The 22,872-nt window shown below is 43.6% G+C and overlaps 2 protein-coding genes across 3 annotated transcripts in view; one reads left to right on the forward strand and one right to left on the reverse strand.

The window, feature by feature from the left end:
* Positions 1 to 228: 228 nt before the first annotated feature.
* RIBC1 (RIB43A domain with coiled-coils 1) lies at positions 229 to 21,270 on the reverse strand. 2 transcript variants are annotated; one of them, XM_087956908.1, is made up of 8 exons: positions 20,682 to 21,270; positions 12,752 to 12,833; positions 5,262 to 5,606; positions 4,874 to 4,992; positions 4,460 to 4,687; positions 2,954 to 3,120; positions 1,426 to 1,534; positions 229 to 395 (listed from the first exon to the last, which is right to left on the reverse strand). In XM_087956908.1, the coding sequence occupies exons 1-7, from the start codon at positions 20,796 to 20,798 to the stop codon at positions 1,453 to 1,455; spliced, it is 1,140 nt and encodes a 379-aa protein (XP_087813034.1). In that variant the 5' UTR covers positions 20,799 to 21,270; the 3' UTR covers positions 229 to 395; positions 1,426 to 1,452. The 2 variants fall into 2 exon arrangements, with proteins under 2 accessions (XP_087813034.1, XP_026531953.2); XM_026676168.2 differs by having other exon boundaries at positions 229 to 1,534.
* Positions 21,271 to 21,385: 115 nt separating this feature from the next.
* Positions 21,386 to 22,872, forward strand: part of SMC1A (structural maintenance of chromosomes 1A) — a 29,882-nt gene continuing 28,395 nt past the window's right edge. Inside the window, exon 1 of the mRNA XM_026676167.2 lies at positions 21,386 to 21,703. Coding sequence (XP_026531952.1) covers positions 21,595 to 21,703 — 109 coding nt within the window. The 5' untranslated portion in view covers positions 21,386 to 21,594. The remainder of the gene's footprint in view (positions 21,704 to 22,872) is intronic.

Raw genomic sequence — 22,872 nt, forward strand, 5'->3', positions numbered from 1 at the left:
TCTCAACTATGATTCTGCTCATGTAATATTCATTTCTCTCATAAAGAAGAGTGAGTATAAAATGTCTCAAGATAACCAAATGCAAAGGAAACCTGGAAAGAGGGGGGGTGGAGAACAGAGGATGAGGAACAGCTGTTGGAAGGGAAGTCCCAAAACACGAGTGGCAGGAAAATTCCAATCCTAGTTCAGCAAAATCTTTCTTTTGAAATAAAATTCAGATCTGATCTGGGGATTTCACATAAGGTTTTTATTGCTCTTCTCTTTGGAAAGAACGAATGGTGACTTCTCTGGAGCACAGTGATTTGCTTGGTTCCAGTCATCAACTTATGTTCATACACTGATAGTCCTTGCTTACTGACTGCCTTGTTCAGTGACTGTTTGCAGTTATGATAGTGCTGAAAAAAATAACTACAATCGATGCCTGAATTTATAACCTTTGTACAGTAACAACCCTCAGTCATGTGATTGCCATTACACTGACTAAGCATTGTCCTGTGCCTGGCTTTTCTCTCCCCATTGCAGAGTGGAGAGGTTGGAGTGGAAGGGATTACAAGAGAGTAACCATACATCACAGTGAATACACCAGGTGGTGTGCATGGTGTATTTATGGCTGCCAGCGCCACTGCACTCTATTCAATGTGTAGTCCCTATTTTGTGCCTGCTTACTCTCTTGTAAACTCTTTCTCTCCAGATTAATTCCATTCTTGCTAATTATCTCAGCACTGGGATGAGCATTCCAAAGGATGGAGGAATGGCTAGAAGGCAAATTATGAAACCGATTGGTCTTGTTAGTTCCAAATTGGCTATGTAGGTAGGCAAAGGGGCCAGAGCTGAAAAGGGAATGCACAATTTTCCACATATGATTTTCCACTTAGGGACTGCTTTGCTTAAGGACAGAGCTGCCAGTTTCAACTTTGGTCGCTTAACAAGGACTACCTATACTATAAGCACAAACTGGATAAAATATGCCTCATAATACAAGCGCTACAACTTGTATCCTACATGTAAGTTTACAATTGCAGCATTTGCTGGATAATATTGTCACCACACACCTGTCATTTTGGCTTGTTGCCAATGCAGATAAATGTAAACTTGACCTGGGATTTCCCCATGTGAGGTCAAGAAGTGAACCCTGTGGGGTTTGATCATATGGTGGCTCTTGTTAAGGAGATAACAAGCAAACTATTATGAATAAAATCATCAGGCAATAAATATTTGACGTTTTGATTCTTTGAATATGGAGGTTTTGTGTAATGTTTCATATACCAAACATCTGATCTTGAAAGTACCCCTCCCCAAATTGCCAAGCTCTGCATAATCACATTGAAACAGGCTCAGGCTACATTTGAGGCCCAGGCTGGTATCTCTTCTACAGCTACTGGAGATGTCCTTTTTCCATAAGAAAATCAACTTTATTTTGCGTACCAAAACTCTTGCCAGCTGCATCTCCCATCAACGGCTGCTAGTATTAAATTGTAAATAATAGTGGGCTGTAGGTGCATTGGTGTAGACTTCTTTCTCCAGATACTTCAAGCTGTCAAAGAAAAGAATGCTGTCAGATTGCATGGAAAAGATTATTGCCTCATTTGTCCCAGGGCTGAAACCTTCAATGACAGAATTTAATCTAGGAATACATAAAAACCAGACGTGTATAATGCATTTCTATAATTGAGTAACTACAGATAGCCATCTTGATGCCTCTGGTTTCCTGGCTGAGTAGGTGAGTCTTTGTAGATAGTTATGAGCAGCATATTTTTTTAAAATGCAGCCGGTGGGGGGAAAAAAAGGTTCAGAAAGATATGAAAATGTTTCACTTCCAGTCTGCTTGGTCCCCCCCCAACAGCATATAGCTTTCCATCTGCAGCTTAATTTTGAAGCCAAATTATTATTAATGAAATCTATGTACCTCCCAACAAGTATAATTGGTTCACAAATAATCATCATTAATAAAACAATATGGGAAATAAACAAGAAGGAATAAAAGAGAACAAACGAGACAGGAAGAAAAACAAGCCCACACTGCCTAATGGGGCTTTTAATCACTCTTGCCAAAGGCCTAGATCAGGGGTGTCCAACCTTGGCAACTTTAAGACTTGTGGACTTCAACTCCCAGAATTCCTCAGCCAGCAAAGCTGGCTGAGGAATTCTGGGAGTTGAAGTCCACAAGTCTTAAAGTTGCCAAGGTTGGACACCCCTGGCCTAGATGAAGTACCAGGGCTTTCAGGCCTTTTGAAATAACAGCAAGAGGGTGGGGGGTGAGCTGGATCTTGGGGAAGCTCATTCGAGAGAGTAGACATTGCAACAAAACAGGCATATTCTGGAGGCCTTTCAGATATTACTTTTTAATTGGAAGTATTCACAGCATGCCAAACAGTAGCTCAAGGATGGTGCTCGCAGAGCTCTTTCTCGTCTTACCAATGTCTCAATCTGTTGCCCTCTAGACCAGTGGTCCCCAACCTTTTTTGTACCACAGACCGGTACAATCCACGGACCGGTACCGGCATCAGCACGCACGACCAAGGCAAGGCGAGCCGAGCGACCGGCCAGCCAGCCGTCCCCCGCTTCTCCCCGCCACCTTCAACTCCTCCTTTGTACCTTCTCGCGGTTGATGGGCTTTTCGGGCTCTTTCTTAATCTCCTCCTGAGTAACGCGAGACTCCACCGCCATCGGGACAGCTCTTCGTTCGAAGCCGCCACCCCCCTTCGACGAAACTAAGGCGCGAGGATTCCTTCAGCACCCAAACGCCGCTTTCCAACCGACGACCAACAAGCTCACCCAGAAGCACTTTCTCAAGCGCCGTCGAAACAAGATGGCGGCGCCTACTTCTTTGCGGCCCGGTACAAAATGATCCACGGACTGGTACCGGTCCGGGGCCCGGTGGTTGGGGACCCCTGCTCTAGACTACCTCAAATCCAGGCAAATGCATTTCACACTTCTGTGGAATCCTACTTACTTGGATTTCTGTGCATCAGCCAATTCTCGGTTGTAATCGTCCAGGCTCTTCTTCAGTTGCTCACGGAAATCCTGTTCTTGCTCCTCCATCTGCATGGCTGCACGAGCTGCCAGTTCCCTCTGTCTGTCCCACTCAGCATCCCGTTGCCTTTCCAGTTGCCGAAGTCTCTGCAGGGGACAACAGAGGCACATGAAATGTGAGAACAGATCCATAGGAAGGGGCAATCCCTGGTTCCCAATTTCAGCACCCCACAAACTGAAACAGGAGATGTAAGCAAGCGATTGTACTATACTCTCAACCCCTGTCCCGCATTGCACATCTCTTGATGGAGCTCACATAAACTTTTGTAAGGATTCACTCAGATACAGTCTGCGTGAATCACTTTCCAACACTTGAAACTGCAAAGTATGTGAGAATGGATTATGGCTTCCAAGTTTTGTCACCGACCCCTCTCATAACAATTCACAAGCATGGACAAAGGAAACATACTGACTAATGCTAGGCTCAGGGAAAGGAAAAGATAATATACTCTAATACACAAAGATAATGAAGACTTTTACAAGACCATATTCCTTCCCAGAAACAAATGTTAGGAAAAAGATTCCTTACTGAAGAGAGACTGGAGTCGTCGTTAGGCTGTGGTTATTAGGTTCATTTGCCTCCATTCTTTTTCCGCAACTAGATTCCCAGGGCAAAGTAGCCTGCATGTTTAAGATATTGTCTAGAGCAGCGTTTCTCAATCTTCACAGCTTTTATACAGATCTCAGGATTGCCCAGTCCACGTATCTTAAAAGTTGCCAAGGTTGAGATACACTCGAGAGAATACAATTTTGTCCTAAAATAAGCTGAGACAATTGCAACTCCGGGATCACTTAAACCTCTCAGCCCAAGTTCAAAGCCTCCGTACAAGCAACTCATATGTCTGGAAGAATTATTCTTCCCTTCCAAGGAAGAAGGGGGGAAAAGGTATCTTCATGCCTGTTAAGATCTTACAGCAATATGCAGTTTCTGAGAAGGTTCATGGGGTAATCACAGAACCAGGTTCTCCTCTTCTGCCTTAGTTGATTATGAATTGTTAGCCAGGTACAGGTCCATCCAGGCTAACACAAATAAATACCATATGTTTTTACTATGCAAAAGCTTACCTATTACTAGTAGCCCTCGACTTACAATAGTTCCTATCGTGACCATTTGAAGTTACAACAGCATTTTTCATAACAACCATTACACCATCTCCATGGTCACGTGATCAAAATTTCTGACAAGAAAAGTCAATAGGGAAGCCAGATTCACTTAACGGTATTACTAACTTAATTGCAGTGATTCAACTGTGGCAAGAAAGGTCATAAAACAGGGCAAAATTCACTTAACTGTCTCACTTAGCAACAGAAATGTAAAGCTCAATTGTGGTCATAAGTTGAGGACTACCTGTACCTGTTTCCCATGTTAGCGGTCGTTCCTCCACAGGAACCAATTCTCCTCAGCCCTCCCCTTCTTATCCCTCACCTGGTTTTCTCGGCATTGTTTTTTCTGCATTTGCCACACAGCCTGCAGCTGCTCAGGGCTCATCCCCTTCCAGCGGTCAGTTATCACACGGTGTGACCCCAACAAGCTTTTAGCAATGCTAGGGTCTTCCAACAGGAGATTGCCAGTCAGATGGTTGTGGATCTCAGCATAGTTATCATCTTGCTCACGCTGCTGGGATACATGTTGCTGCTCCGCAACCTCTGCAGCCTGGTTCAGGGGGCAAAAGAAAGGAGATGAGCTACAAAGGGGCTGGTATTCCCTTTACCCCCCACCCCCTCCCCTTAGTCAGCTGTTGGGGTACAGCAGGAACACAAAACCTTCAAACTTTCACCTTTCTTGAGGCAGTGTTCTGGGACGGGGTATAGAGAAACGGCTAGGAGGATCCAAAAGTACCTGGGCTCGGTTAAAATCTGCCAAGGCCATGGCTTTAGCCCTGCGACATTCTTCCTCTAATTGTGCCAGCTCCTGGGCTCGCAAATCCAGCTCTATCCTTTTTTTGCCTTCCAGATTATCTGCAAGGTTGGGAAGGTGTAAAATGGGTGCAGTACAAGGCAATCTATACAAAACATACCCCACTTGATTACGGATTATCAAATTATAGTTATGGGTATTGTTCTTTGCTTATACCTAAATGGTTTGTGGCAGAGCCAGCATAGGGAGCAGGTGGATGTTATTTTTCATAGTAGTAGCTGTAGAGCAAACTTTCCTTTTGTTGACCTCCTACGGACGTGCAGTTCATCCCAACAACAACACTGCTACTTGTTCCCCAATTCAAACGTACCCGCATATTGTTGATCAGCGAGTTTCTTATTCAGTTCATTTCTCTGCTCCTCCAGCACAAGCTTGTTGTGCTCCTTCTGCAGTTTTTGGCGGGCAACGAAGTTCAGATCCTCACCAGCAAAGCACTGCATGCTAGAAGGGCCGCAGCGTGGGTCATCATCACTCACACGGGCCGGCTGCCCTTTGCGTACCGCCTCAGGGTCATGGATATCCCATTCCCGCCGCTTAGAAGGCTGCTGCTCCCGCTCACGGAACTCCACCAGATCCTGGCATAACTGTTTCTTCCGCTGGTGCTCCTCTTCCTCTAACATCTGGGCAACCTTGTCACACTGCACCCTGTCTGCATCTGTACAAAAAAAGTTAGGACAGCGCTATGCAGTGCAGAGTTTATGCCATGTGCCCCTCTGAAATAAAATAGGATGAGCCTTCTGAGTGGGGAGGTGGGGTGGATGCTCTGCACCAAAATTAATAAAAATGTAACCTCCAGAAAACTCAAACTGTGTGGAAATGAAAAACTACAAATCCTCAAGCACACCAAAGCTGTTATGGCTCATTTTAAATAGTTCAGCAGCTGTTATCTTTGGCTTCTGTATTTTTTCCTCGCATATTGCATCCCTTGTAAATAAGTTTTTAATAACATACAGTTGATCCCATCATCAAAATTATTGCATCCAGTTTTCTGTGACTTTATAGATCTGTAGAAATGTTGGGCTTATACTGCAATTATAGCAATATTCTATCCAGTTTGAACCGATATGTTTTCATACATTATACTTATCTTCGGTTAATTTATCATGCACATCTTTACAAAATTTACTATGTTGCATAAATCCAGTCACAATTTACCGTAGGTGTTCTAGGGCTACTGTCCTTCATCATGAGAAGCTTTCTTTATACAGTGTCTGCTTCCAATTGCTTCCTTTTCAATGCAATAATGGTGTTACTGACTGATCTTTTGTTAAGGACTTCCTGGTTCCATGCAAAAGGTGACTTATTTTACTCCATATTACAGGTGGTCCTCAACGGATGACCACAATAGAATCCAACATTTCTGTGGCTAAGTGAGACATTCATTAAGTGAGTTTTATCCCGTTTTATGACTTTCCTTGCCACAGTTGTTAAGTGAATCACTACACTTTTAAAATTAATAACCTGGTTGTTAAGTGAATCTGGTCCCCACCTTGATTTTGCTTGTCAGAAGGTTTCACAAGGGGATCACGTGACCCTGGGACCCTGCAACCATCATATACATGAATCAGTTGCTAAGTATCTGAATGTTGACCACATGGCCATCCATGGGGAAGCTATAACACTTGTAAGTGAAAAACGGTCATAAGTCACTGTTTTCAGGCATGTTTCAATTGGTCACTAGATGAAGTGTTACAAGTCGAGGACTATCTGTACTTTGTCATCTGCACTGACCTTCCGTTGATTTTCAGCCATAATTGAAATTATGGGGTCAGAAAACACATTAAACGGCACTACATCAGTCTCACCGTAATTAAAGCAGCATTCCGAGATTGAATTCTGATTGCATTCTTTCTGGCTGACTTTTTTAACTGGACGTGGGTGTTGATGCTGAGAAAGATTTCTACCCCTTTCCCACACTTAACCTCATCCCCACTCCCCAAATGGCAGAACATTTCGCCCACACTTATTCAATGATGACACTACCTACAAGATTTCCCAAGAGCCTCTAAAAAATAGGGGTGTTAACTTCAACCACCCAGGAATTGCTCATCCCTACATTTACAAATCACAGTGATGAATTAAATGGGCCCTCACATTAAGTCATAATGTGGTTTGTTTTGATTTTGTATGTTGATTTAGCATGGTTAAGTGTAGTTCTGTTAATTGAAGCTGATGGATTATGTTATGTGAAATTCAGACAACCTTATTTGGCCTTGCTGATCTTTACAGCCTTGAATGGTGGAGACCCATTCATAGGATATTTTTCCTTTTGTCTACTTGTCAGGGTACTGTTTTTCCTGATAAATGAAGTGTTGGAAGTTAAAACCCACCCCTCTCCTAGAAAAATGAAATATTTTAGGATATATTAAAAAGGCAGAATATTTCCCCTGAAAGAGAAGTAGATACTCAGAGAGGCAGAAACTCAGCCCCCCTACCTTTGTCAATGGGCCATTAAGGCCTGGAGCAGTCTATTCTACATAACAAAGATCTAACTCCCTCAGGCAGAGCCATAATAGAAATTGCCCAAAGCCCTTTCATTACATCACCATCCAGCAAGGCTCAACCAAGCCTGGGACTCAGGACAGCCTACAGAGTTCCCCCTGCATGGCCCCATGGAAGTCTGACAACCAATCAGAATACAAGCTCAAATTCAAATCCCAATAGTGGGTATAAATCTCTCTCTCTCTCTCTCCCTCCCTCCCTCTCTCTCTCTCTCTCCCTTTCCACTCCATGTGCCTTTTCTGCCCAGGAACCCATCCTGTTCATCAATAAACTATCTTTCCAAGCGGCTTCTGTGTTTCCAGTGTCTTTTTCCCCACTTGGAACTGAACCCAGAAAGATATTTCTTCCAATAGAAGGTAGGGAGGTTGTGTAAGAAAAGGCACTTCACCTTATGGCACCTCACCTGAGGAACTGTCACTTTAAGCAGGCTCCTCCACCCTTTCATTGTCATCTTCCTTCTCTGTGTTAATTTTTGTATTTTATTGTTTTTTTTAATTTATAATTCATGAAGAATTATGTTTGCCATAGGGCAGGCTGCAATAATGCTGCTCCATTGAGCAAATAAGGAACAGAAGCTAAAAGAGAAAGCTATTAATGCTGCATAGGAACTTTACTTAGGATATTGTTGAATAAACATTAGAAAGGAGCTTATCCATTGGAAATAGACATTATAGATAAGTATAAAGCTACATGAAATGCAGTGTATAACTACTCCTTTAAAAGAGACCTGATTTTCTTGATGGTCCCTTCCAAGAAGCTACCTCACAAAAGTTTCTGAACTATTCTTCTAATTATGGGCATTTCAATGATACAATGCTCACATACATCCAACTAAGTACTTATATACTTCCAAGTCTCTGCATTCATAATGGTTAAGAAGCCAAGGTTATTTTACAGTCTTCAAAATAAGAATAGAAATGTACAACCTTTCTGAATTTCTGCAGAATGTTAGCATAGGTACAGCCCTGCTTTGTGACGCCAGATCTATAGATCTGAAGCACACTTCAACTTTATTTCATTCAACCTTCTCCCCATAGAATATGGTTCTAAAGCCATATTCAGTTAAGAAGGTAATATACACTGCTCAAAAAAATAAAGGGAACACTTAAACAACACAATGTAACTCCAAGTCAATCACACTTCTGTGAAATCAAACTGTCCACTTAGGTAGCAACACTGATTGACAATCAATTTCACATGCTGTTGTGCAAATGGAATAGACAACAGGTGGAAAGCATAGGCCGTTAGCAAGACATCCCCAATAAAGGAGTGGTTCTGCAGGTGGTGACCACAGACCACTTTCTGGCTGATGGTTTGGTCACTTTTGAATGCTGGTGGTGCTGTCACTCTAGTGGTAGCATGAGACGGAGTCTACAACCCACACAAGTGGCTCAGGTAGTGCAGTTCATCCAGGATGGCACATCAATGTGAGCTGTGGCAAGAAGGTTTGCTGTGTCTGTCAGCATAGTGTCCAGAGCATGGAGGCACTAGCAGGAGACAGGCCAGTACATCCGGAGACGTGGAGGAGGCCATAGGAGGGCAACAACCCAGCATCAGAACCGCTACCTCCGCCTTTGTGCAAGGAGGGACAGGAGGAGCACTGCCAGAGCCCTGCAAAATGACCTCTAGCGGGCCACAAATGTCCCTGAAACATTTCAGGAACAGACTCCATGAGGGCGATATGAGGGCCCGACGTCCACAGGTGGGGGTTGTGCTTACAGCCCAACACCGTGCAGGACGTTTGGCATTTGCCAGAGAACACCAAGATTGGCAAATTCGCCACTGGCGCCCTTTGCTCTTCACAGATGAAAGCAGGTTCACACTGAGCACATGTGACAGACGTGACAGGGTCTGGAGACGCTGTGGAGAATGTTCTGCTGCCTGCAACATCCTCCAGCATGACCAGTTTGGCAGTGGGTCAGTAATGGTGTGGAGTGACATTTCTTTAGGGGGCCGCACAGCCATGTGCTCGCCAGAGGTAGCCTGACTGCCATTAGGTACCGAGATGAGATCCTCAGACCCCTTGTGAGACCATATGCTGGTGCGGTTGGCCCTGGGTTCCTCCTAATGCAAGACAATGCTAGACCTCATGTGGCTGGAGTGTGTCAGCAGTTCCTGCAAGACAAAGGCATTGATGCTATGGATTGGCCCACCCGTTCCCCAGACCTGAATCCAATTGAGCACATCTGGGACATCATGTCTCAATCCATCCACCAACGCCACATTGCACCAGACTGTCCAGGAGTTGGGGGATGCTTTAGTCCAGGTGTGGGAGGAGATCCTTCAGGAGACCATCCACCACCTCATCAGGAGCATGCCCAGGCATTGTAGGGAGGTCATACAGGCACGTGGAGGCCACACACCACTGAGCCTCATTTTGACGTGTTTTAAGGACATTACATCAAAGTTGGATCAGCCTGTAGTGTTTTTTTCCACTTTAATTTTGAGTGTAATTCCAAATCCAGACCTCCATGGGTTGCTAAATTTGATTTCTATTGATAATTTTTGTGTGATTTTGTTGTCAGCACATTCAACTATGTAATGAACAACGTATTTAATAAGAATATTTCATTCATTCAGATCTAGGATGTCTTATTTTTGTGTTCCCTTTATTTTTTTTGAGCAGTGTATATGTCCAACTAACTCAAGCGAATTTTATCTATTTATTACTTTCCGAATGCATGGCTCGATAATACAGTGCACTTAGGTTGTTTTAAAAATGGATGGAACAAATAAAATATCATAAGGAGCTCAGCAGGGAAGCTGCTGCTCTGTCACCATCTCCGCTTCTTCAATAATAAGCATACTTTATGGAACTATTGTAAACTTAAGGTTCTAAAGGCTTGAAGCTTAAATACCTGTTGAAAAATTTGTGCTAGGATGTACCCGGTCTGTATTTTAAGATACTTGGAGGAAGCCATGCACGTGCTGCTGTGGAAGGGCTACAACCCAAGGAATCATGGCATTCTTATTAAATGCTTAAGATGTACCTCATTATTAGTAATAATTAGTAATAATAATTAGTAATAATTACAAAGACATTTGGTTGTGCACAACTCGCCACTATGCATGACTTTATGCCTCCTTATTTTATCAATATACAATGAAAGTAAGATCCCAGACCTTCATGGAAACCGTTTCAAAGTTTCACTGCCAATAAATCCTTCCGCCTGAGCACCGTATCCGTGCACACCTTTGATATGATCTAAAGCTTCCTTCTTTCTGGAAACTATTTCAGCACTAGTTCATTATTATACCATCCACCTGCTTTTACTGCATATTTTACAATGAAGAAGGGTTGGGAGACCCAACCCTATTTTTCTTGTTATGCTTACTACTTTTTAAATTAAAACCTCAAGTGCAGATGCTGAGCTTAGAAAAAGATGATTAGAACTCAGAAGACAGGGAGGTGAGTTTATTTATTTGGCTTATATTCTGCTCTGGTTCTAAGGGGTTCTGAGCATTTAGCAAGCCTATAACCAATAATCAGATTAAAACAATATACAATCTTATTAGCATAAATTTCCCAACATCAAGGAATTAGCCACACATATAAAACATTCATTTATCATGAGGGAACAAAAAGAAAGGCCTCAATTATTGACTGAAAAAGACAGGTGTTAACAGCTCTGGAGAAAGCTGAAAGAGTTGGAGACTGCCTGATACCAGGGACCACCCAGAGGTCCAAGCCCTGAGATCCCTGCAGTTGATGCTAAGCGTATGAATCCAGAGAGAGAACTTGCTTTCAAAATCTTAATGGATGGACAGAGAAATAGAATGGGGAAAGAGTTCTGTTGTTTTTTTCTCCAGCAGACCATGTCAGCAGACTTTTCCCCAGCTTCATTTGCTGGTCCTATTGTACCTGGTTTCCCCAGTTATCACTAGCATCTTATTTTCTTTAAAAACAAAAACAAAATTTATACTACAATTCTATATATGGCTCAGTGGTGGGATTCAAATTTTTTTTACTACCAGTACTGTTGGAATGGCTTGGTGGACAGGGCATGGCTTGGTGGGCGTGGCAGGGGAAGGATACTGCAAAATCCACATTCTCTCCCCACCCCACTAACCTGCTTTCCAGCTCCGTTCTCCTGTGCAGGGCAACTAAAGAAGACCCAGCTGATCAGTTGGGACACGGGAGGCAGGGAATAGGTGGGGGCAGGGCCAGTCAGAGGTGGTATTGGCCACTTCTCCAAATGACTCAAAAGTTCTCCAGAAATGGTAGAACCGGCTGAATACCACCTCTGATATGGCTACTCCAGTGGTGGGATTCAATTTTTTTTACTATGGTTCTGTGGGCATGGCCACCTGTGGTCATGTGACTGGGTGGGTGTGGCTATATGTGGTGGTTTTTCCCCCTTTCGCAGCACCCTCCCGTGTCCCGTTTTTTAACTACTGTGCCTCAGGGAAGCCTCCAGGGAGAAAAATACCGTCAGAAATACCAGTTCGGCTGAACTGGCAGCATTTTTAACTACCGGTTTGCCTGAACCGAGCTGAACTGGTAGAATACCACCACTGGCCAGCATAACTATATGCCAAAGTCCTGTTATCTTCCAACTGAAGGTAATTATCTACTCACATTTGCTTTCTAACTGCTAGGTTGGCAGGAGCTGGGGCAAGTAATGGGAATTCAGCCCATCACATGACATTCAGGTTTTGTACCCAGGCTGTCAGCTTACCAGCTTCTTAATCACTGAGCCACCACATCACCTACACCTCCCTGTAGGGTAATTGTAATATACATACCTCCCCTAAAATTTCAGAGACATAGAGATGAACAATGAAAACAATACATTGAAAATATGGGAAAGGTAGATTTATTGTAACAATGTCACTAAATGATTCTTCACGCTTCCCCTGGATTCTCCCCCAAGAGAGGTTCACCTAATAGTTTGGGGATCCTTGGTCTAGAACAATATTTCTGAACCTCAGCAACTTAAAAAATGGACTTCAGTTCCTAGAATTTGCTAGGCGGTATTGGGGAATTCTGGAAGTTGAAGTCCATATGTCTTAAAATTGCAGAGGTTGAGAAAATCTCAGTGTTTTTAAATTAAGGGGAAACAGAATAAATGTGTTTTAAAAACATTGGGAATTATTTCACATCTGCTCTACTAAAAAATAATTGTCACAAGTTCAATGGAACACTCATAGACTCATGTACAGGATGTCAGTCTTTAAGATTCTTCTCACTGCTCCTAAAGTGTTAAACAAATTTCACTTTGCCAAGACACATGTTTTTCCATAAAATTAACCAAGAATTTAGGGACAGGTTCAATACAATGGACCAGACTAGCTTACCAAAGGCTTCTTCTCGTCGCTTCTCTGTATTCTCTCTCAGTTTGCGCTCTTCCACTTGCCTCTTCAAGCCTTCTATGTCCACCTTGAGGGCAAGGGACATTAATGACCATGCAGTTTATTAGCAAAATAAAAGTGAGGCAAGTTCCTTGGCAAATAGGATGCTCCCTCCCACTTCATCCAACTGCTGTAAAAGCAAAGGTATCTTAAAGACTGTATGTTAGGTCAAAATAAGATCTTATATTCCTGAACTTCATTTAGTTCAAAATGAAGCTGCAAGACCCTCAACAGGAACTGTTGCAAGTTCAAAAAATATCCTAGAAGGCAACAGCAAATCACTTCCACAGGATGGTTAAAATACGACAGCTAGATGGGCACATTCATAAAGTCACTATAAGTGGCTATGCGGAAAGAAATTTATTTTAAATACCAAAATGGCGAAGAAGCAAACCTGAAGACTTGCTTTCTAGGGCCATCATATCTACAAAAATCTGAACTACATGACAGCAATGAACAGTTGGGTTGGTCTTCAAGAAAGGACAGAAGACTTGGCTTTCCCCCAAAGTACTGGAGCCAGTATGAACAGTGAAGGGGGGGGGGGGGTAACTATTTTAAATTGTTTCATTGTATTGTGTTTTTGTTCACCATGCAAAAGTTTGGTAAATAGATGAATCTAGATTTTGGCAGTAAAAAATATAGTACTTTTAACCTCTTCCTATGATTTGGCTTATTTTTTTTCAGATCATCTCTAAAACGGCCTGCTATGTCTCTTATCATCAGAATTTTGCTTGGACCTGATTTTTAACTATGTTTTTTTTGCAGTTGGCAGTGAGTTATGTTTCAATCTCTTGCTTTAGTGTATTTCAAAATTCCAAGCCTCTTTACTTGTCTCTTTAATTGCCAATTTTATAACATAAATCAAAAGTGGAAAATGTTTGATTTTGACTTAAGAATTTCGGGAACCAAACCAGTTGTCGTTTAACATTTGTAAGGTGTTTAGTTTTATAATTTTAACATAGTTTTGTAATACTGTTTTAACTTTGGATTGAGAACCATCCAGAATTGGTTATAAGATGGGCAGTTACATGTTGTGATTCCGGCATCTGCTACAGGTTTTTGAATGACAGCTCCAGCGAGGAGGACTTATATGAATCAGCAAGTTCTAACGATGAGGAGGAGATGAATGCATTTGATTTGCAAGATCGGCTTGAACCTTCAAACTCCTCCACCCTTCAATTAGGTGGTCAGCCGGGACGGGTGATAATGAGGAACAAATGTTATCTTCAGGTGAAGAAGATGATAATTTGGATGATTGCTGGGTAGATGTCAGGACAAGACGTCTCCTGACAAGGAGGAACCAACGAGGATACAGTAGGAGAGCAGACCAGCAATTAGACTAATTAGTTACTCTATAAAGGGAGAGATATGACTTTGCACTTTGTCCGGAACAAAGTGTCTATTTACAAGAGAGAACTGAAGAGCACAGTTTGGAGGATTTTGATCTGAAATATCTTGTTGGGATTTGGATTTAATTCGTTGGAACTTCTACTTATTGGAATTATTTTGTGAAGGATTTTGATCTGAAGAATCTTGTTGAGTCTTGGATTTAGTTCGTTGGAACTTTTACTTATTGGAGCTATCTGTGAAAATTCCTGTTTGCTGCCTTTCTTTACAAGGACTGTTGCTTTCAGCCTTATCTGTTTACTTTAAAAGGTGGGACATAACATTTTCCTGTTTGCTGCCTTTCTTTACAAGGACTGCTGCTTTCAGCCTTAACTGTTTATTTTAGAAGGTGGGACATAACATTTTTGTTCCGGACCTAACAGACCATCTTTGCAACGATGGATTCAACTCAAATGCAACAATTGGTGGAGCAGCAACAGATGCAAATAAATCAATTACTCCAGAGCAACGTATCCCTTCAAAATCAGGTAACACAATTATTATCGTTCGTTGCCAATTCTCAAACTGTTTCAGCTGCAGCTGGAGTTCCCCCTGCACCCCCTGTGAGAAAAATTCCGATAGCTATGCCAGATAAATTTTCTGGGCAAGCGGACATGTTTTCAACATTTTTGGGTCAGTGCCAATTGTATTTTTCTGTGAGGCGGAGGATTTTCCAACCGATCGAGTTAAAATTGGCTTTATTATTAGTTTGTTAACCGGGCAGGCTGCCAAATGGGCTACTCCCTTATTAGTACAAGATAGTCCATTACTGGACGATTTCCAGGGGTTTATTCAACAGATGAGCGTTATGTTTGAGAATCAATTAAATCTCAAACTGTGGACAGAAAATTGAGGGATATTATTCAAGGTAAACACTCATTGCAAGAATACGTTGCAGAATTTCGCTTGTTGTGTATGGACTCCACCTGGAATGAACCAGCTCACATGGCAGCATTCCAAGAGGGTTTGTCCGACATTATCAAGGATGAACTAATTCATGCAGGCGTGCTTCAACTTTGGACACATTGATTACTCAATGCTTACGTGTTGAAGCTCGCCTACAACATCGTGGGTGTAAACGGACCGTTGCAGAGCCACCTGTGTTTCCTCGTTCATGCACCCCGTCTATGAGGTTTTCAATCCAGAATTCCAGCAGAGGAGCCGATGGAGATAGGCGCACTCCGCCCTCGTTTAACAGTTCAGGAGCGATCGAGAAGATTTCAGGAAGGTTTGTGCCTTTATTGCGGGGTTCGGGACATTTTGCAAATTCCTGCACTCGGAAGGGGACTCGTGGACCTGTATCAAAACCCATTGCTGGTCCGTCGGGAAGCAGGGTAGGCCCGACCTCAGGGAAACCCTAGGTCGGGCACAGTATTCACTTTCATCTCAAATTGCTGAAGTTAATTCTGGCCCTCCTCGACATTTACTTTTGGACACTCGCATATTCTTGCAATCTCGGAAGGAGGAATCCCTGCCGTGGCACTGGTGGATTCAGAGGCTACGACTAGCTTTATGGATTATGATTTCGTAAAACATTTCAAAGTTCCTTTAGTGCCTGTGAATCCCCCATGCAGGTGGAAACCGTAGATGGGGCGAACTCAAGTCGGGACCTATTCGCTTTGCCACCCAACCACTGCGTATGCGTATTGGGGATCACGAGGAGGCGATAAGTTTTTATATCACTTGAACCTCCATCTTCCTTTGGTGCTCGGAGTATCCTGGCTGCGTCTACACGATCCGTTGGTGGCTTGGGCGCAGAACGCTGTTTCTTTTCCAAGCTTGCAATGTGTGGACCACCTGAGACATGTCTGCGCAGGCCAACATATTGTCGCTTCTGCTGCCTCGATTCCTTCAGAGCTGTCGGATTTCCCGATGTTTTCAGTGAACAGGAGGCAGATCAATTACCACCACATCGTGTTTATGACTGTCCGTGGATTTGATACCGGACGCTCCATTACCAAAGGGAGGTTGTATTCTTTGTCTGAGCCTGAACTAGTTGCACTTCGAGAATTTTTGAATAAAAATCTAGCTCGGGGATTTATTCGACCTTCGTCATCCCCTCTTTCAGCACCCGTTCTCTTTGTCAAGAAGAAGTCGGGAGAACTTCGTCTTTGTTGTGACTATAGACGCTTAAATGCTATCACTGTGAGAAATAGCTATCCTTTACCGCTCATCTCCGAATTGTTGGAGCGGTTACGGAAGCTACAATTTTCACGAAACTTGACTTACGTGGAGCTTACAATTTGGTTCGGATGCGTAAGGGAGACGAGTGGAAGACGGCTTTTGGCACTCGTTATGGTCATTTCGAGTACACCGTTATGCCATTTGGTTTGACCAACGCTCCTGCTGTATTTCAACATTTAATGAACGATATCTTTTGAGACATGTTGGATAAGTTTGTTGTCATATATTTGGACGACATTTTGATTTATTCAAAATCTAAAGAGCAACATCTTCAGCAGGTGCGTCAAGTGCTTCAGCGTCTTCGGGAACATAAACTTTATGCTAAATTAGAAAAATGTTTCTTTTTCAGTCGTCTATCGAATTCTTGGGACACATTATTTCTCCTGTGGGCATTGCTATGGACCCCAAAAAGGTTGAGGCGTTGTGTAGTTGGGAAGCTCCTCGTCGGGTTAAAGATGTGCAACGACTTTTAGGATTTGCCAACTATTATCGGACTTTCATTCCAGGTTTTGCAAGATAATGGATCCCATAACCCAGCTTCTTTGTAAGAAGGTTCCATTTGTGTGGGGCCTCCACAACAACAGGCTCTTGACACTTTGAAAAAGCATTTATAACTGAACCCATATTGAAGCATCCTGATCCGGATCGCCCATTTGTGGTCGAGACAGATGCTTCTAATGTCGCTATCGAACAGTGCTGTTACAAGCTTCGGAGGATGGCGCTCTTTTGTTTCCTTGCGCTTATTATTCTAGGAAGCTTACAGCTTGGAACGCATAACTATACCATTTGGGAAAAAGAGTTGTTAGCTATTAAGGTTGCTTTTGAGACTTGGAGACATCATTTGGAGGGAGCTCGACACAAGGTGGAGGTTCGGACAGATCATAGGAACCTGGAACATTTGACCACGGCTAGGAAATTGAATCAAAGGCAGATTCGTTGGTCGTTATTTTTGCCAGATTTAATTTCTCGGTTACTTACGTTCCAAGTGGTCAGAACCGGAGGATGCATTATCTCGAAACCGGAGTATACTTATGCCAAGATCCTCTTCCTTTACGGACAGTGTTACCACCGGAATCTCTAGCCGTACTGCAGGAACCGGTAGATTCTACGGGCCCAACTACGAGAGCGCAACGTTTGGATGCGTGGGCGCAGCAGAGACGGGAGGACATTGGCCCAACTTCTCCATGGTCTTTTGAAGACGATCTGCTTCGATATCGGGGTTTATTATATGTGCCTACCAGACCGTTGAGGGCTCTCATCATGACACAATGTCATGATAACCCAGCCGCTGGTCATTTTGGATTACACAAGACCTTGCATTTGGTCACTCGGACTTTTTGGTGGCCTCGAGTTCGTCATGATGTGTCTTCTTACGTCGCTTCTTGCGTTCAATGTAGGCAAGCGAAAGCAGCATCCGGTGCACCTCCTGGACTTTTGCAACCCTTGCCGACTCCAAGTAGACCATGGGGAGCGATCTCTATGGACTTTCTGACACATTTACCGTCTTCATCGGGGTTCACAACAGTGCTTGTGGTAGTGGATATGTTGACTAAAATGGCCCATTTCATTCCCTGTCGGAAATTACCATCGTCCCTCACTACGGCTCAGTTATTTTTGCAACATATCTTCCGTCTACATGGACTGCCTGATAGAGTGGTTTCTGATCGTGGGGTCCAGTTTACGGCAGAATTTTGGAAACAGTTAATGGCGGCTTTGCAAGTGAAAGTATGTTTAGCGTCAGCGCACCATCCGGAAACTGATGGCGGGACGGAGAAGGTGATTGGGATTCTTACTCAATATTTGAGATGTTTTGTTAATTTGCGACAAAAGCGATTGGGTGAAATACCTCCGTTAGCAGAATTCGCGTTTAACAACTCGCAGCATACCTCCACCCGTGTCACGCCATTTTTGCAAATATGGGTTATCATCCGCGTTTCTTCCCATTAACTATGATGGATTCCCGGTTCCTGAGACCCGAGAGTTTTTGGAAGAACTACACGCAGTTCGCCGTCTACTGATACAACAATTGAACAAGGCAAAAGAAGATTATAAGTGGTTTGCAGATCGGTCCCGTCGAGATACACCTCCGTTAGTTGTGGGTGATAAAGTGTGGCTATCTACAAAACATCTGAAGGTCGATCGCCCTATTAGAAAACTTGATCATCGGTTTATTGGTCCGTTCCCGATTGAGGCAGTTATTAATCCGTGGCATACCGCCTCACTTTGCCACGATCCATGCGTATTCACCCCGTCTTTCATCGATCTCTTTTGATTCCTGATTCTTCTGTTTGTCGATTACGTGATTCTGCTGAACCAGGTCCGTTATCATTGCCTTCTGAGGAGCCTGCTGTTGACGATACGGTGGTCGACGTCCTGATTCCCGTTGGCTCAAAGGTCGCTTCCAGTATTTGGTCAGGAGGAGGGTAGATGACTCGGAGGTTTGTTCCTGGACGGATGCGTCTACACTTCATGCTTCGGATCTGCTTCGAGACTTTCATGCACGCTTCCCTTGAAACCGCATCCGGATCGCCAGACCCGGGGAAGGGCCCTGCGGTGAGGGATAGTGTTGTGATTCCGGCATCTGCTACAGGTTTTTGAATGACAGCTCCAGCGAGGAGGACTTATATGAATCAGCAAGTTCTAACGATGAGGAGGAGATGAATGCATTTGATTTGCAAGATCGGCTTGAACCTTCAAACTCCTCCACCCTTCAATTAGGTGGTCAGCCGGAACGGGTGATAATGAGGAACAAATGTTATCTTCAGGTGAAGAAGATGATAATTTGGATGATTGCTGGGTAGATGTCAGGACAAGACGTCTCCTGACAAGGAGGAACCAACGAGGATACAGTAGGAGAGCAGACCAGCAATTAGACTAATTAGTTACTCTATAAAGGGAGAGATATGACTTTGCACTTTGTCCGAACAAAGTGTCTATTTGCAAGAGAGAACTGAAGAGCACAGTTTGGAGGATTTTGATCTGAAATATCTTGTTGGGATTTGGATTTAATTCGTTGGAACTTCTACTTATTGGAATTATTTTGTGAAGGATTTTGATCTGAAGAATCTTGTTGAGTCTTGGATTTAGTTCGTTGGAACTTTTACTTATTGGAGCTATCTGTGAAAATTCCTGTTTGCTGCCTTTCTTTACAAGGACTGTTGCTTTCAGCCTTATCTGTTTACTTTAAAAGGTGGGACATAACATTTTCCTGTTTGCTGCCTTTCTTTACAAGGACTGCTGCTTTCAGCCTTAACTGTTTATTTTAGAAGGTGGGACATAACAGTTACATAAATGGTTTAGATAAATAAACTTTGATTAAACAATGTCTTAATGCTGTGTATCAACCTAGTTTCTCTTTATTATACCTATTTTGTGGAGATACAGTTCAAGCAATTCAATTTTGCATTACATTTTATGATGTTGAAGGTAAAACTGGAGCCCTATTTCCTTCATATATTATTTCAATAAGTTGGAAGCTAACAGAATCCAAATGTCATGCCACAAAGAAACTCATTTGCTCCATTGAAAATCCAATTCATGGTAATCCTGTACATTTGCTCAGTTTTAGGGGACTTCAGCTTAAAGTGAACTATAGATTTCCATACACTGCCTCTACACATAAGTTTAAATGGAGTTTTTTAACCCTTTTTTCAGTTTTCCACAATACTGTATTCAAATCAGTAACCCGGGATTGGCATCTATTTTCTACAGTAGAATCAGAAATTTCAAATCATGTTTGCTTGGCTTGCAGGGTGCACATTAAACACTGTTTTCTAGGTTCTTTTCAGGCATACAAGTAGTCAAATGTCTTCCCATTGCACACCACCAACTGAATATTAGTTTCTCTGCAAAGCCACGTTCATATTCAGGAAGGTTAGCAAGCAGATAAAATTTCTATCACCAGTGAGCTCCTTTTCGGGGACTTCCAGTGGAGGCATCCCTTCTCCCAATGGGCCTATGACAATTCGCTGTGGCCAACTCACCACGGACAACTCACCACAGCCAAGTCGCCACGACTAACTTGCTGCAGCCAATTTGCCATGATGGGACAACTTGCCATGGTCAACTCACTGCAGGACAAGAGTTACACTTAAATCGAAGAAATGATGGAACAGAATCATTAAAGAAAAGATGCAAAAGGAGGGACAACATGAAATCTGAATGACAACAATGAAAACACTTTTTTTTTAATTTTAAATCATGGAATTGAATTGATAAATTGTCCTGGGGCGAGTTGGCTGTGGTGAGGTGACCACAGCGAGTTGTCCCATTCCGCCTCCCAATACACCCACCCCGGGAGTCTTACCCCCATTGTACGGTAGCGAGCATTGAAGATGCGGCTCTGTCTCTGCTTCTCCCGGTTCCGGCGGGCTTCAACGGCAGCCGCCTCTCTCAGGTCGGCCTGAATGTCCACCTTATACATCGTTGCACAATGGGCTGCAAGAAACGTTAGAAACTTCTGACCGGCCGTTCAGAGCGAGAGATTCCCTGTAAACTAACGACCCAGCGATTTCCCTGGATTCTGTGCCAAAGGCAAATGGATCGAATTGGGGGTGGGGGGGGGAATATTTCCTTTGCTTATGAGAAAACCCGCAGAAGTTCAGAGTTAGGATCCGTGTAATACAAGATCAGTGGGGAGGCCTGTCGGTGATCCTTTCGAACGGACGGTTTGCAAATTAAAATAGCCTCTAATTGAGAGCACGAGCAAGGACTTCAATAAAACTTGCCTCCCGCGCTCCTCTTCCGGCAAGTTTTGTTGATGTCTGGTTTCTATGGCAACTCCTTCGCATTCTCTCCAAGCGGATGTAGTCGATCTACCGGAACGTCGATTTATGTAAATATAGAAGGGCCGTAAAAAGCCTATCAGCGAGCGGCAAAGCGAGCGCGCCTTTGGGCGAAGGCCACCGCTAGGGGTGAACGAGAACAGCTTCGTAATATCTAACGTCTCGAGAAGGGACGTCCAATCAATCTCTGGCGTTTTGAAGGAGGCGTGGCTGAGGCGACGGCCCAGGGAGCGCTCCCGGATTTGGGGTTGAGAATATAGCGGCGAGCTCTCGCGAGATTTTCGGGCGCCCGCCCTTGGGGAAAGCGGGCTTCGAGCCGACGCGGCCCGAGCGGGGGGGGCAGGTCTCCGAGTGGGCAGCCGAGGTTGCCCTGGGTGCACGTCTTGGGGCCCGCCGCCCCTACGCTTCTCCTGCCCCCTTCCTTCCTTTCGCGACATGGGATTCCTCAAATTGATCGAGATCGAGAACTTCAAATCGTACAAGGGGCGGCAGATCATCGGGCCCTTCCGGCGCTTCACGGCCATCATCGGGCCCAATGGATCTGGTAAGGCAAACCTCGAGATCCGGGTGGGGAGGCGGGAGTCGGGGTGGAAGCAAATACTGTTTAAGTTAGCCCAGCACAAGCTACCCTCGGTGGGCTTCGGCGAGAGCAAAGCCTGGCTGCGACGGTGCTTGCATGTCTGAATGAATCGCTGTTCTCGGTTGGTGGCGGCTGCTTGACCCGGGCAGTTAAGCTGGCATCAGTGAGAACACTATAGAGAGACGGGTCAGCTGCTGTATACACACACACACACACACACACACACACACACACGCAACGCATGCAACGGAGAGGTGCCTGGTTCTTATACTAAGTTGCGTGATTGCTTGGCTTGCAGGGTGCAGCTGTTTGGCATTTGCTGCAGAAAAAAGGGGGAAGGGAAGACTGTCTAGCTTACAGGGATAATAACTACGGTTGTAGCCCTTTTATCAGTGAGTTGTGTATGTGGGCTGCACGCTATCTCAATTCACACCACATGTTAAATTATGTGATTTATGCTTTAAAAAGTTGTAGAGCTGGAATTTGGCAACATTATTTCAAGATTTATAATTCAACTCTATGACTGAGCATATGCAACATAAATGCTAGTAATAAACATAAACAATCTATATATAAAAAAGTGAAATACCACTCATGCATCATCACAAAATCTCCTGAACCGTAAAGCCTACAAACTTGAAATTTGGCACGTATGTTCCTCTTGGCTTCTAGGTGCTCCCTAAGAAAGGATTTTTCAAAATGACCATCAGAGCATTAGTATTTTATATATTATTATTAACATGCTCTGATGCTAAGGAGTTCTACTCCCCCTCCCCACCTGAAAAGAAATCTGTTCCAAATGCAAAACACAAGCAGAGGAGAGGAGTTTCAGTTTCAGTTTTACAATAGCAACCACCCTTAGTACAGAACTTTTGAGCTAAGCCATGCCCAGGCTCCTTGCTGTCTCCTTGCTCACATAGCAAATATGTTTCAGTTTCCAAACAGCCCTCAACTCACCCACTGACAGGACGCTAGCCAGATGAATACCAATGGATGCTGGTAGGCAGAGGAAGAATTATTTTCCTCCCAAAAACTAAGCCTGACCACATGGTTTCGTAGTGAAGCACGTGTATCAAGCTAGTATGTAAATAAAATTGCTTGGCATGCTTTTTATTCTTTTTATGTTTTATTGA

This window comes from Notechis scutatus, chromosome 2, assembly GCF_049901735.1.
Source record: "Notechis scutatus isolate UNSWTSFEM ecotype Mainland chromosome 2, rNotScu1.2, whole genome shotgun sequence".
Lineage (NCBI taxonomy): Eukaryota > Metazoa > Chordata > Lepidosauria > Squamata > Elapidae > Notechis > Notechis scutatus.

Excerpts from the sequence above, each read along its gene's own strand:
- RIBC1 (XM_087956908.1), bottom strand. The coding sequence starts at position 20,798 with ATGTATAAGGTGGACATTCAGGCCGACCTGAGAGAGGCGGCTGCCGTT. Across the intron at positions 12,834-20,681 it reads CTCGCTACCGTACAATGGGG|GTGGACATAGAAGGCTTGAA; the intron begins GTAAGACTCCCG and ends CTTGCCCTCAAG. Across the intron at positions 1,535-2,953 it reads GCTGATGCACAGAAATCCAA|CTTGAAGTATCTGGAGAAAG; the intron begins GTAAGTAGGATT and ends TTTCTTTGACAG.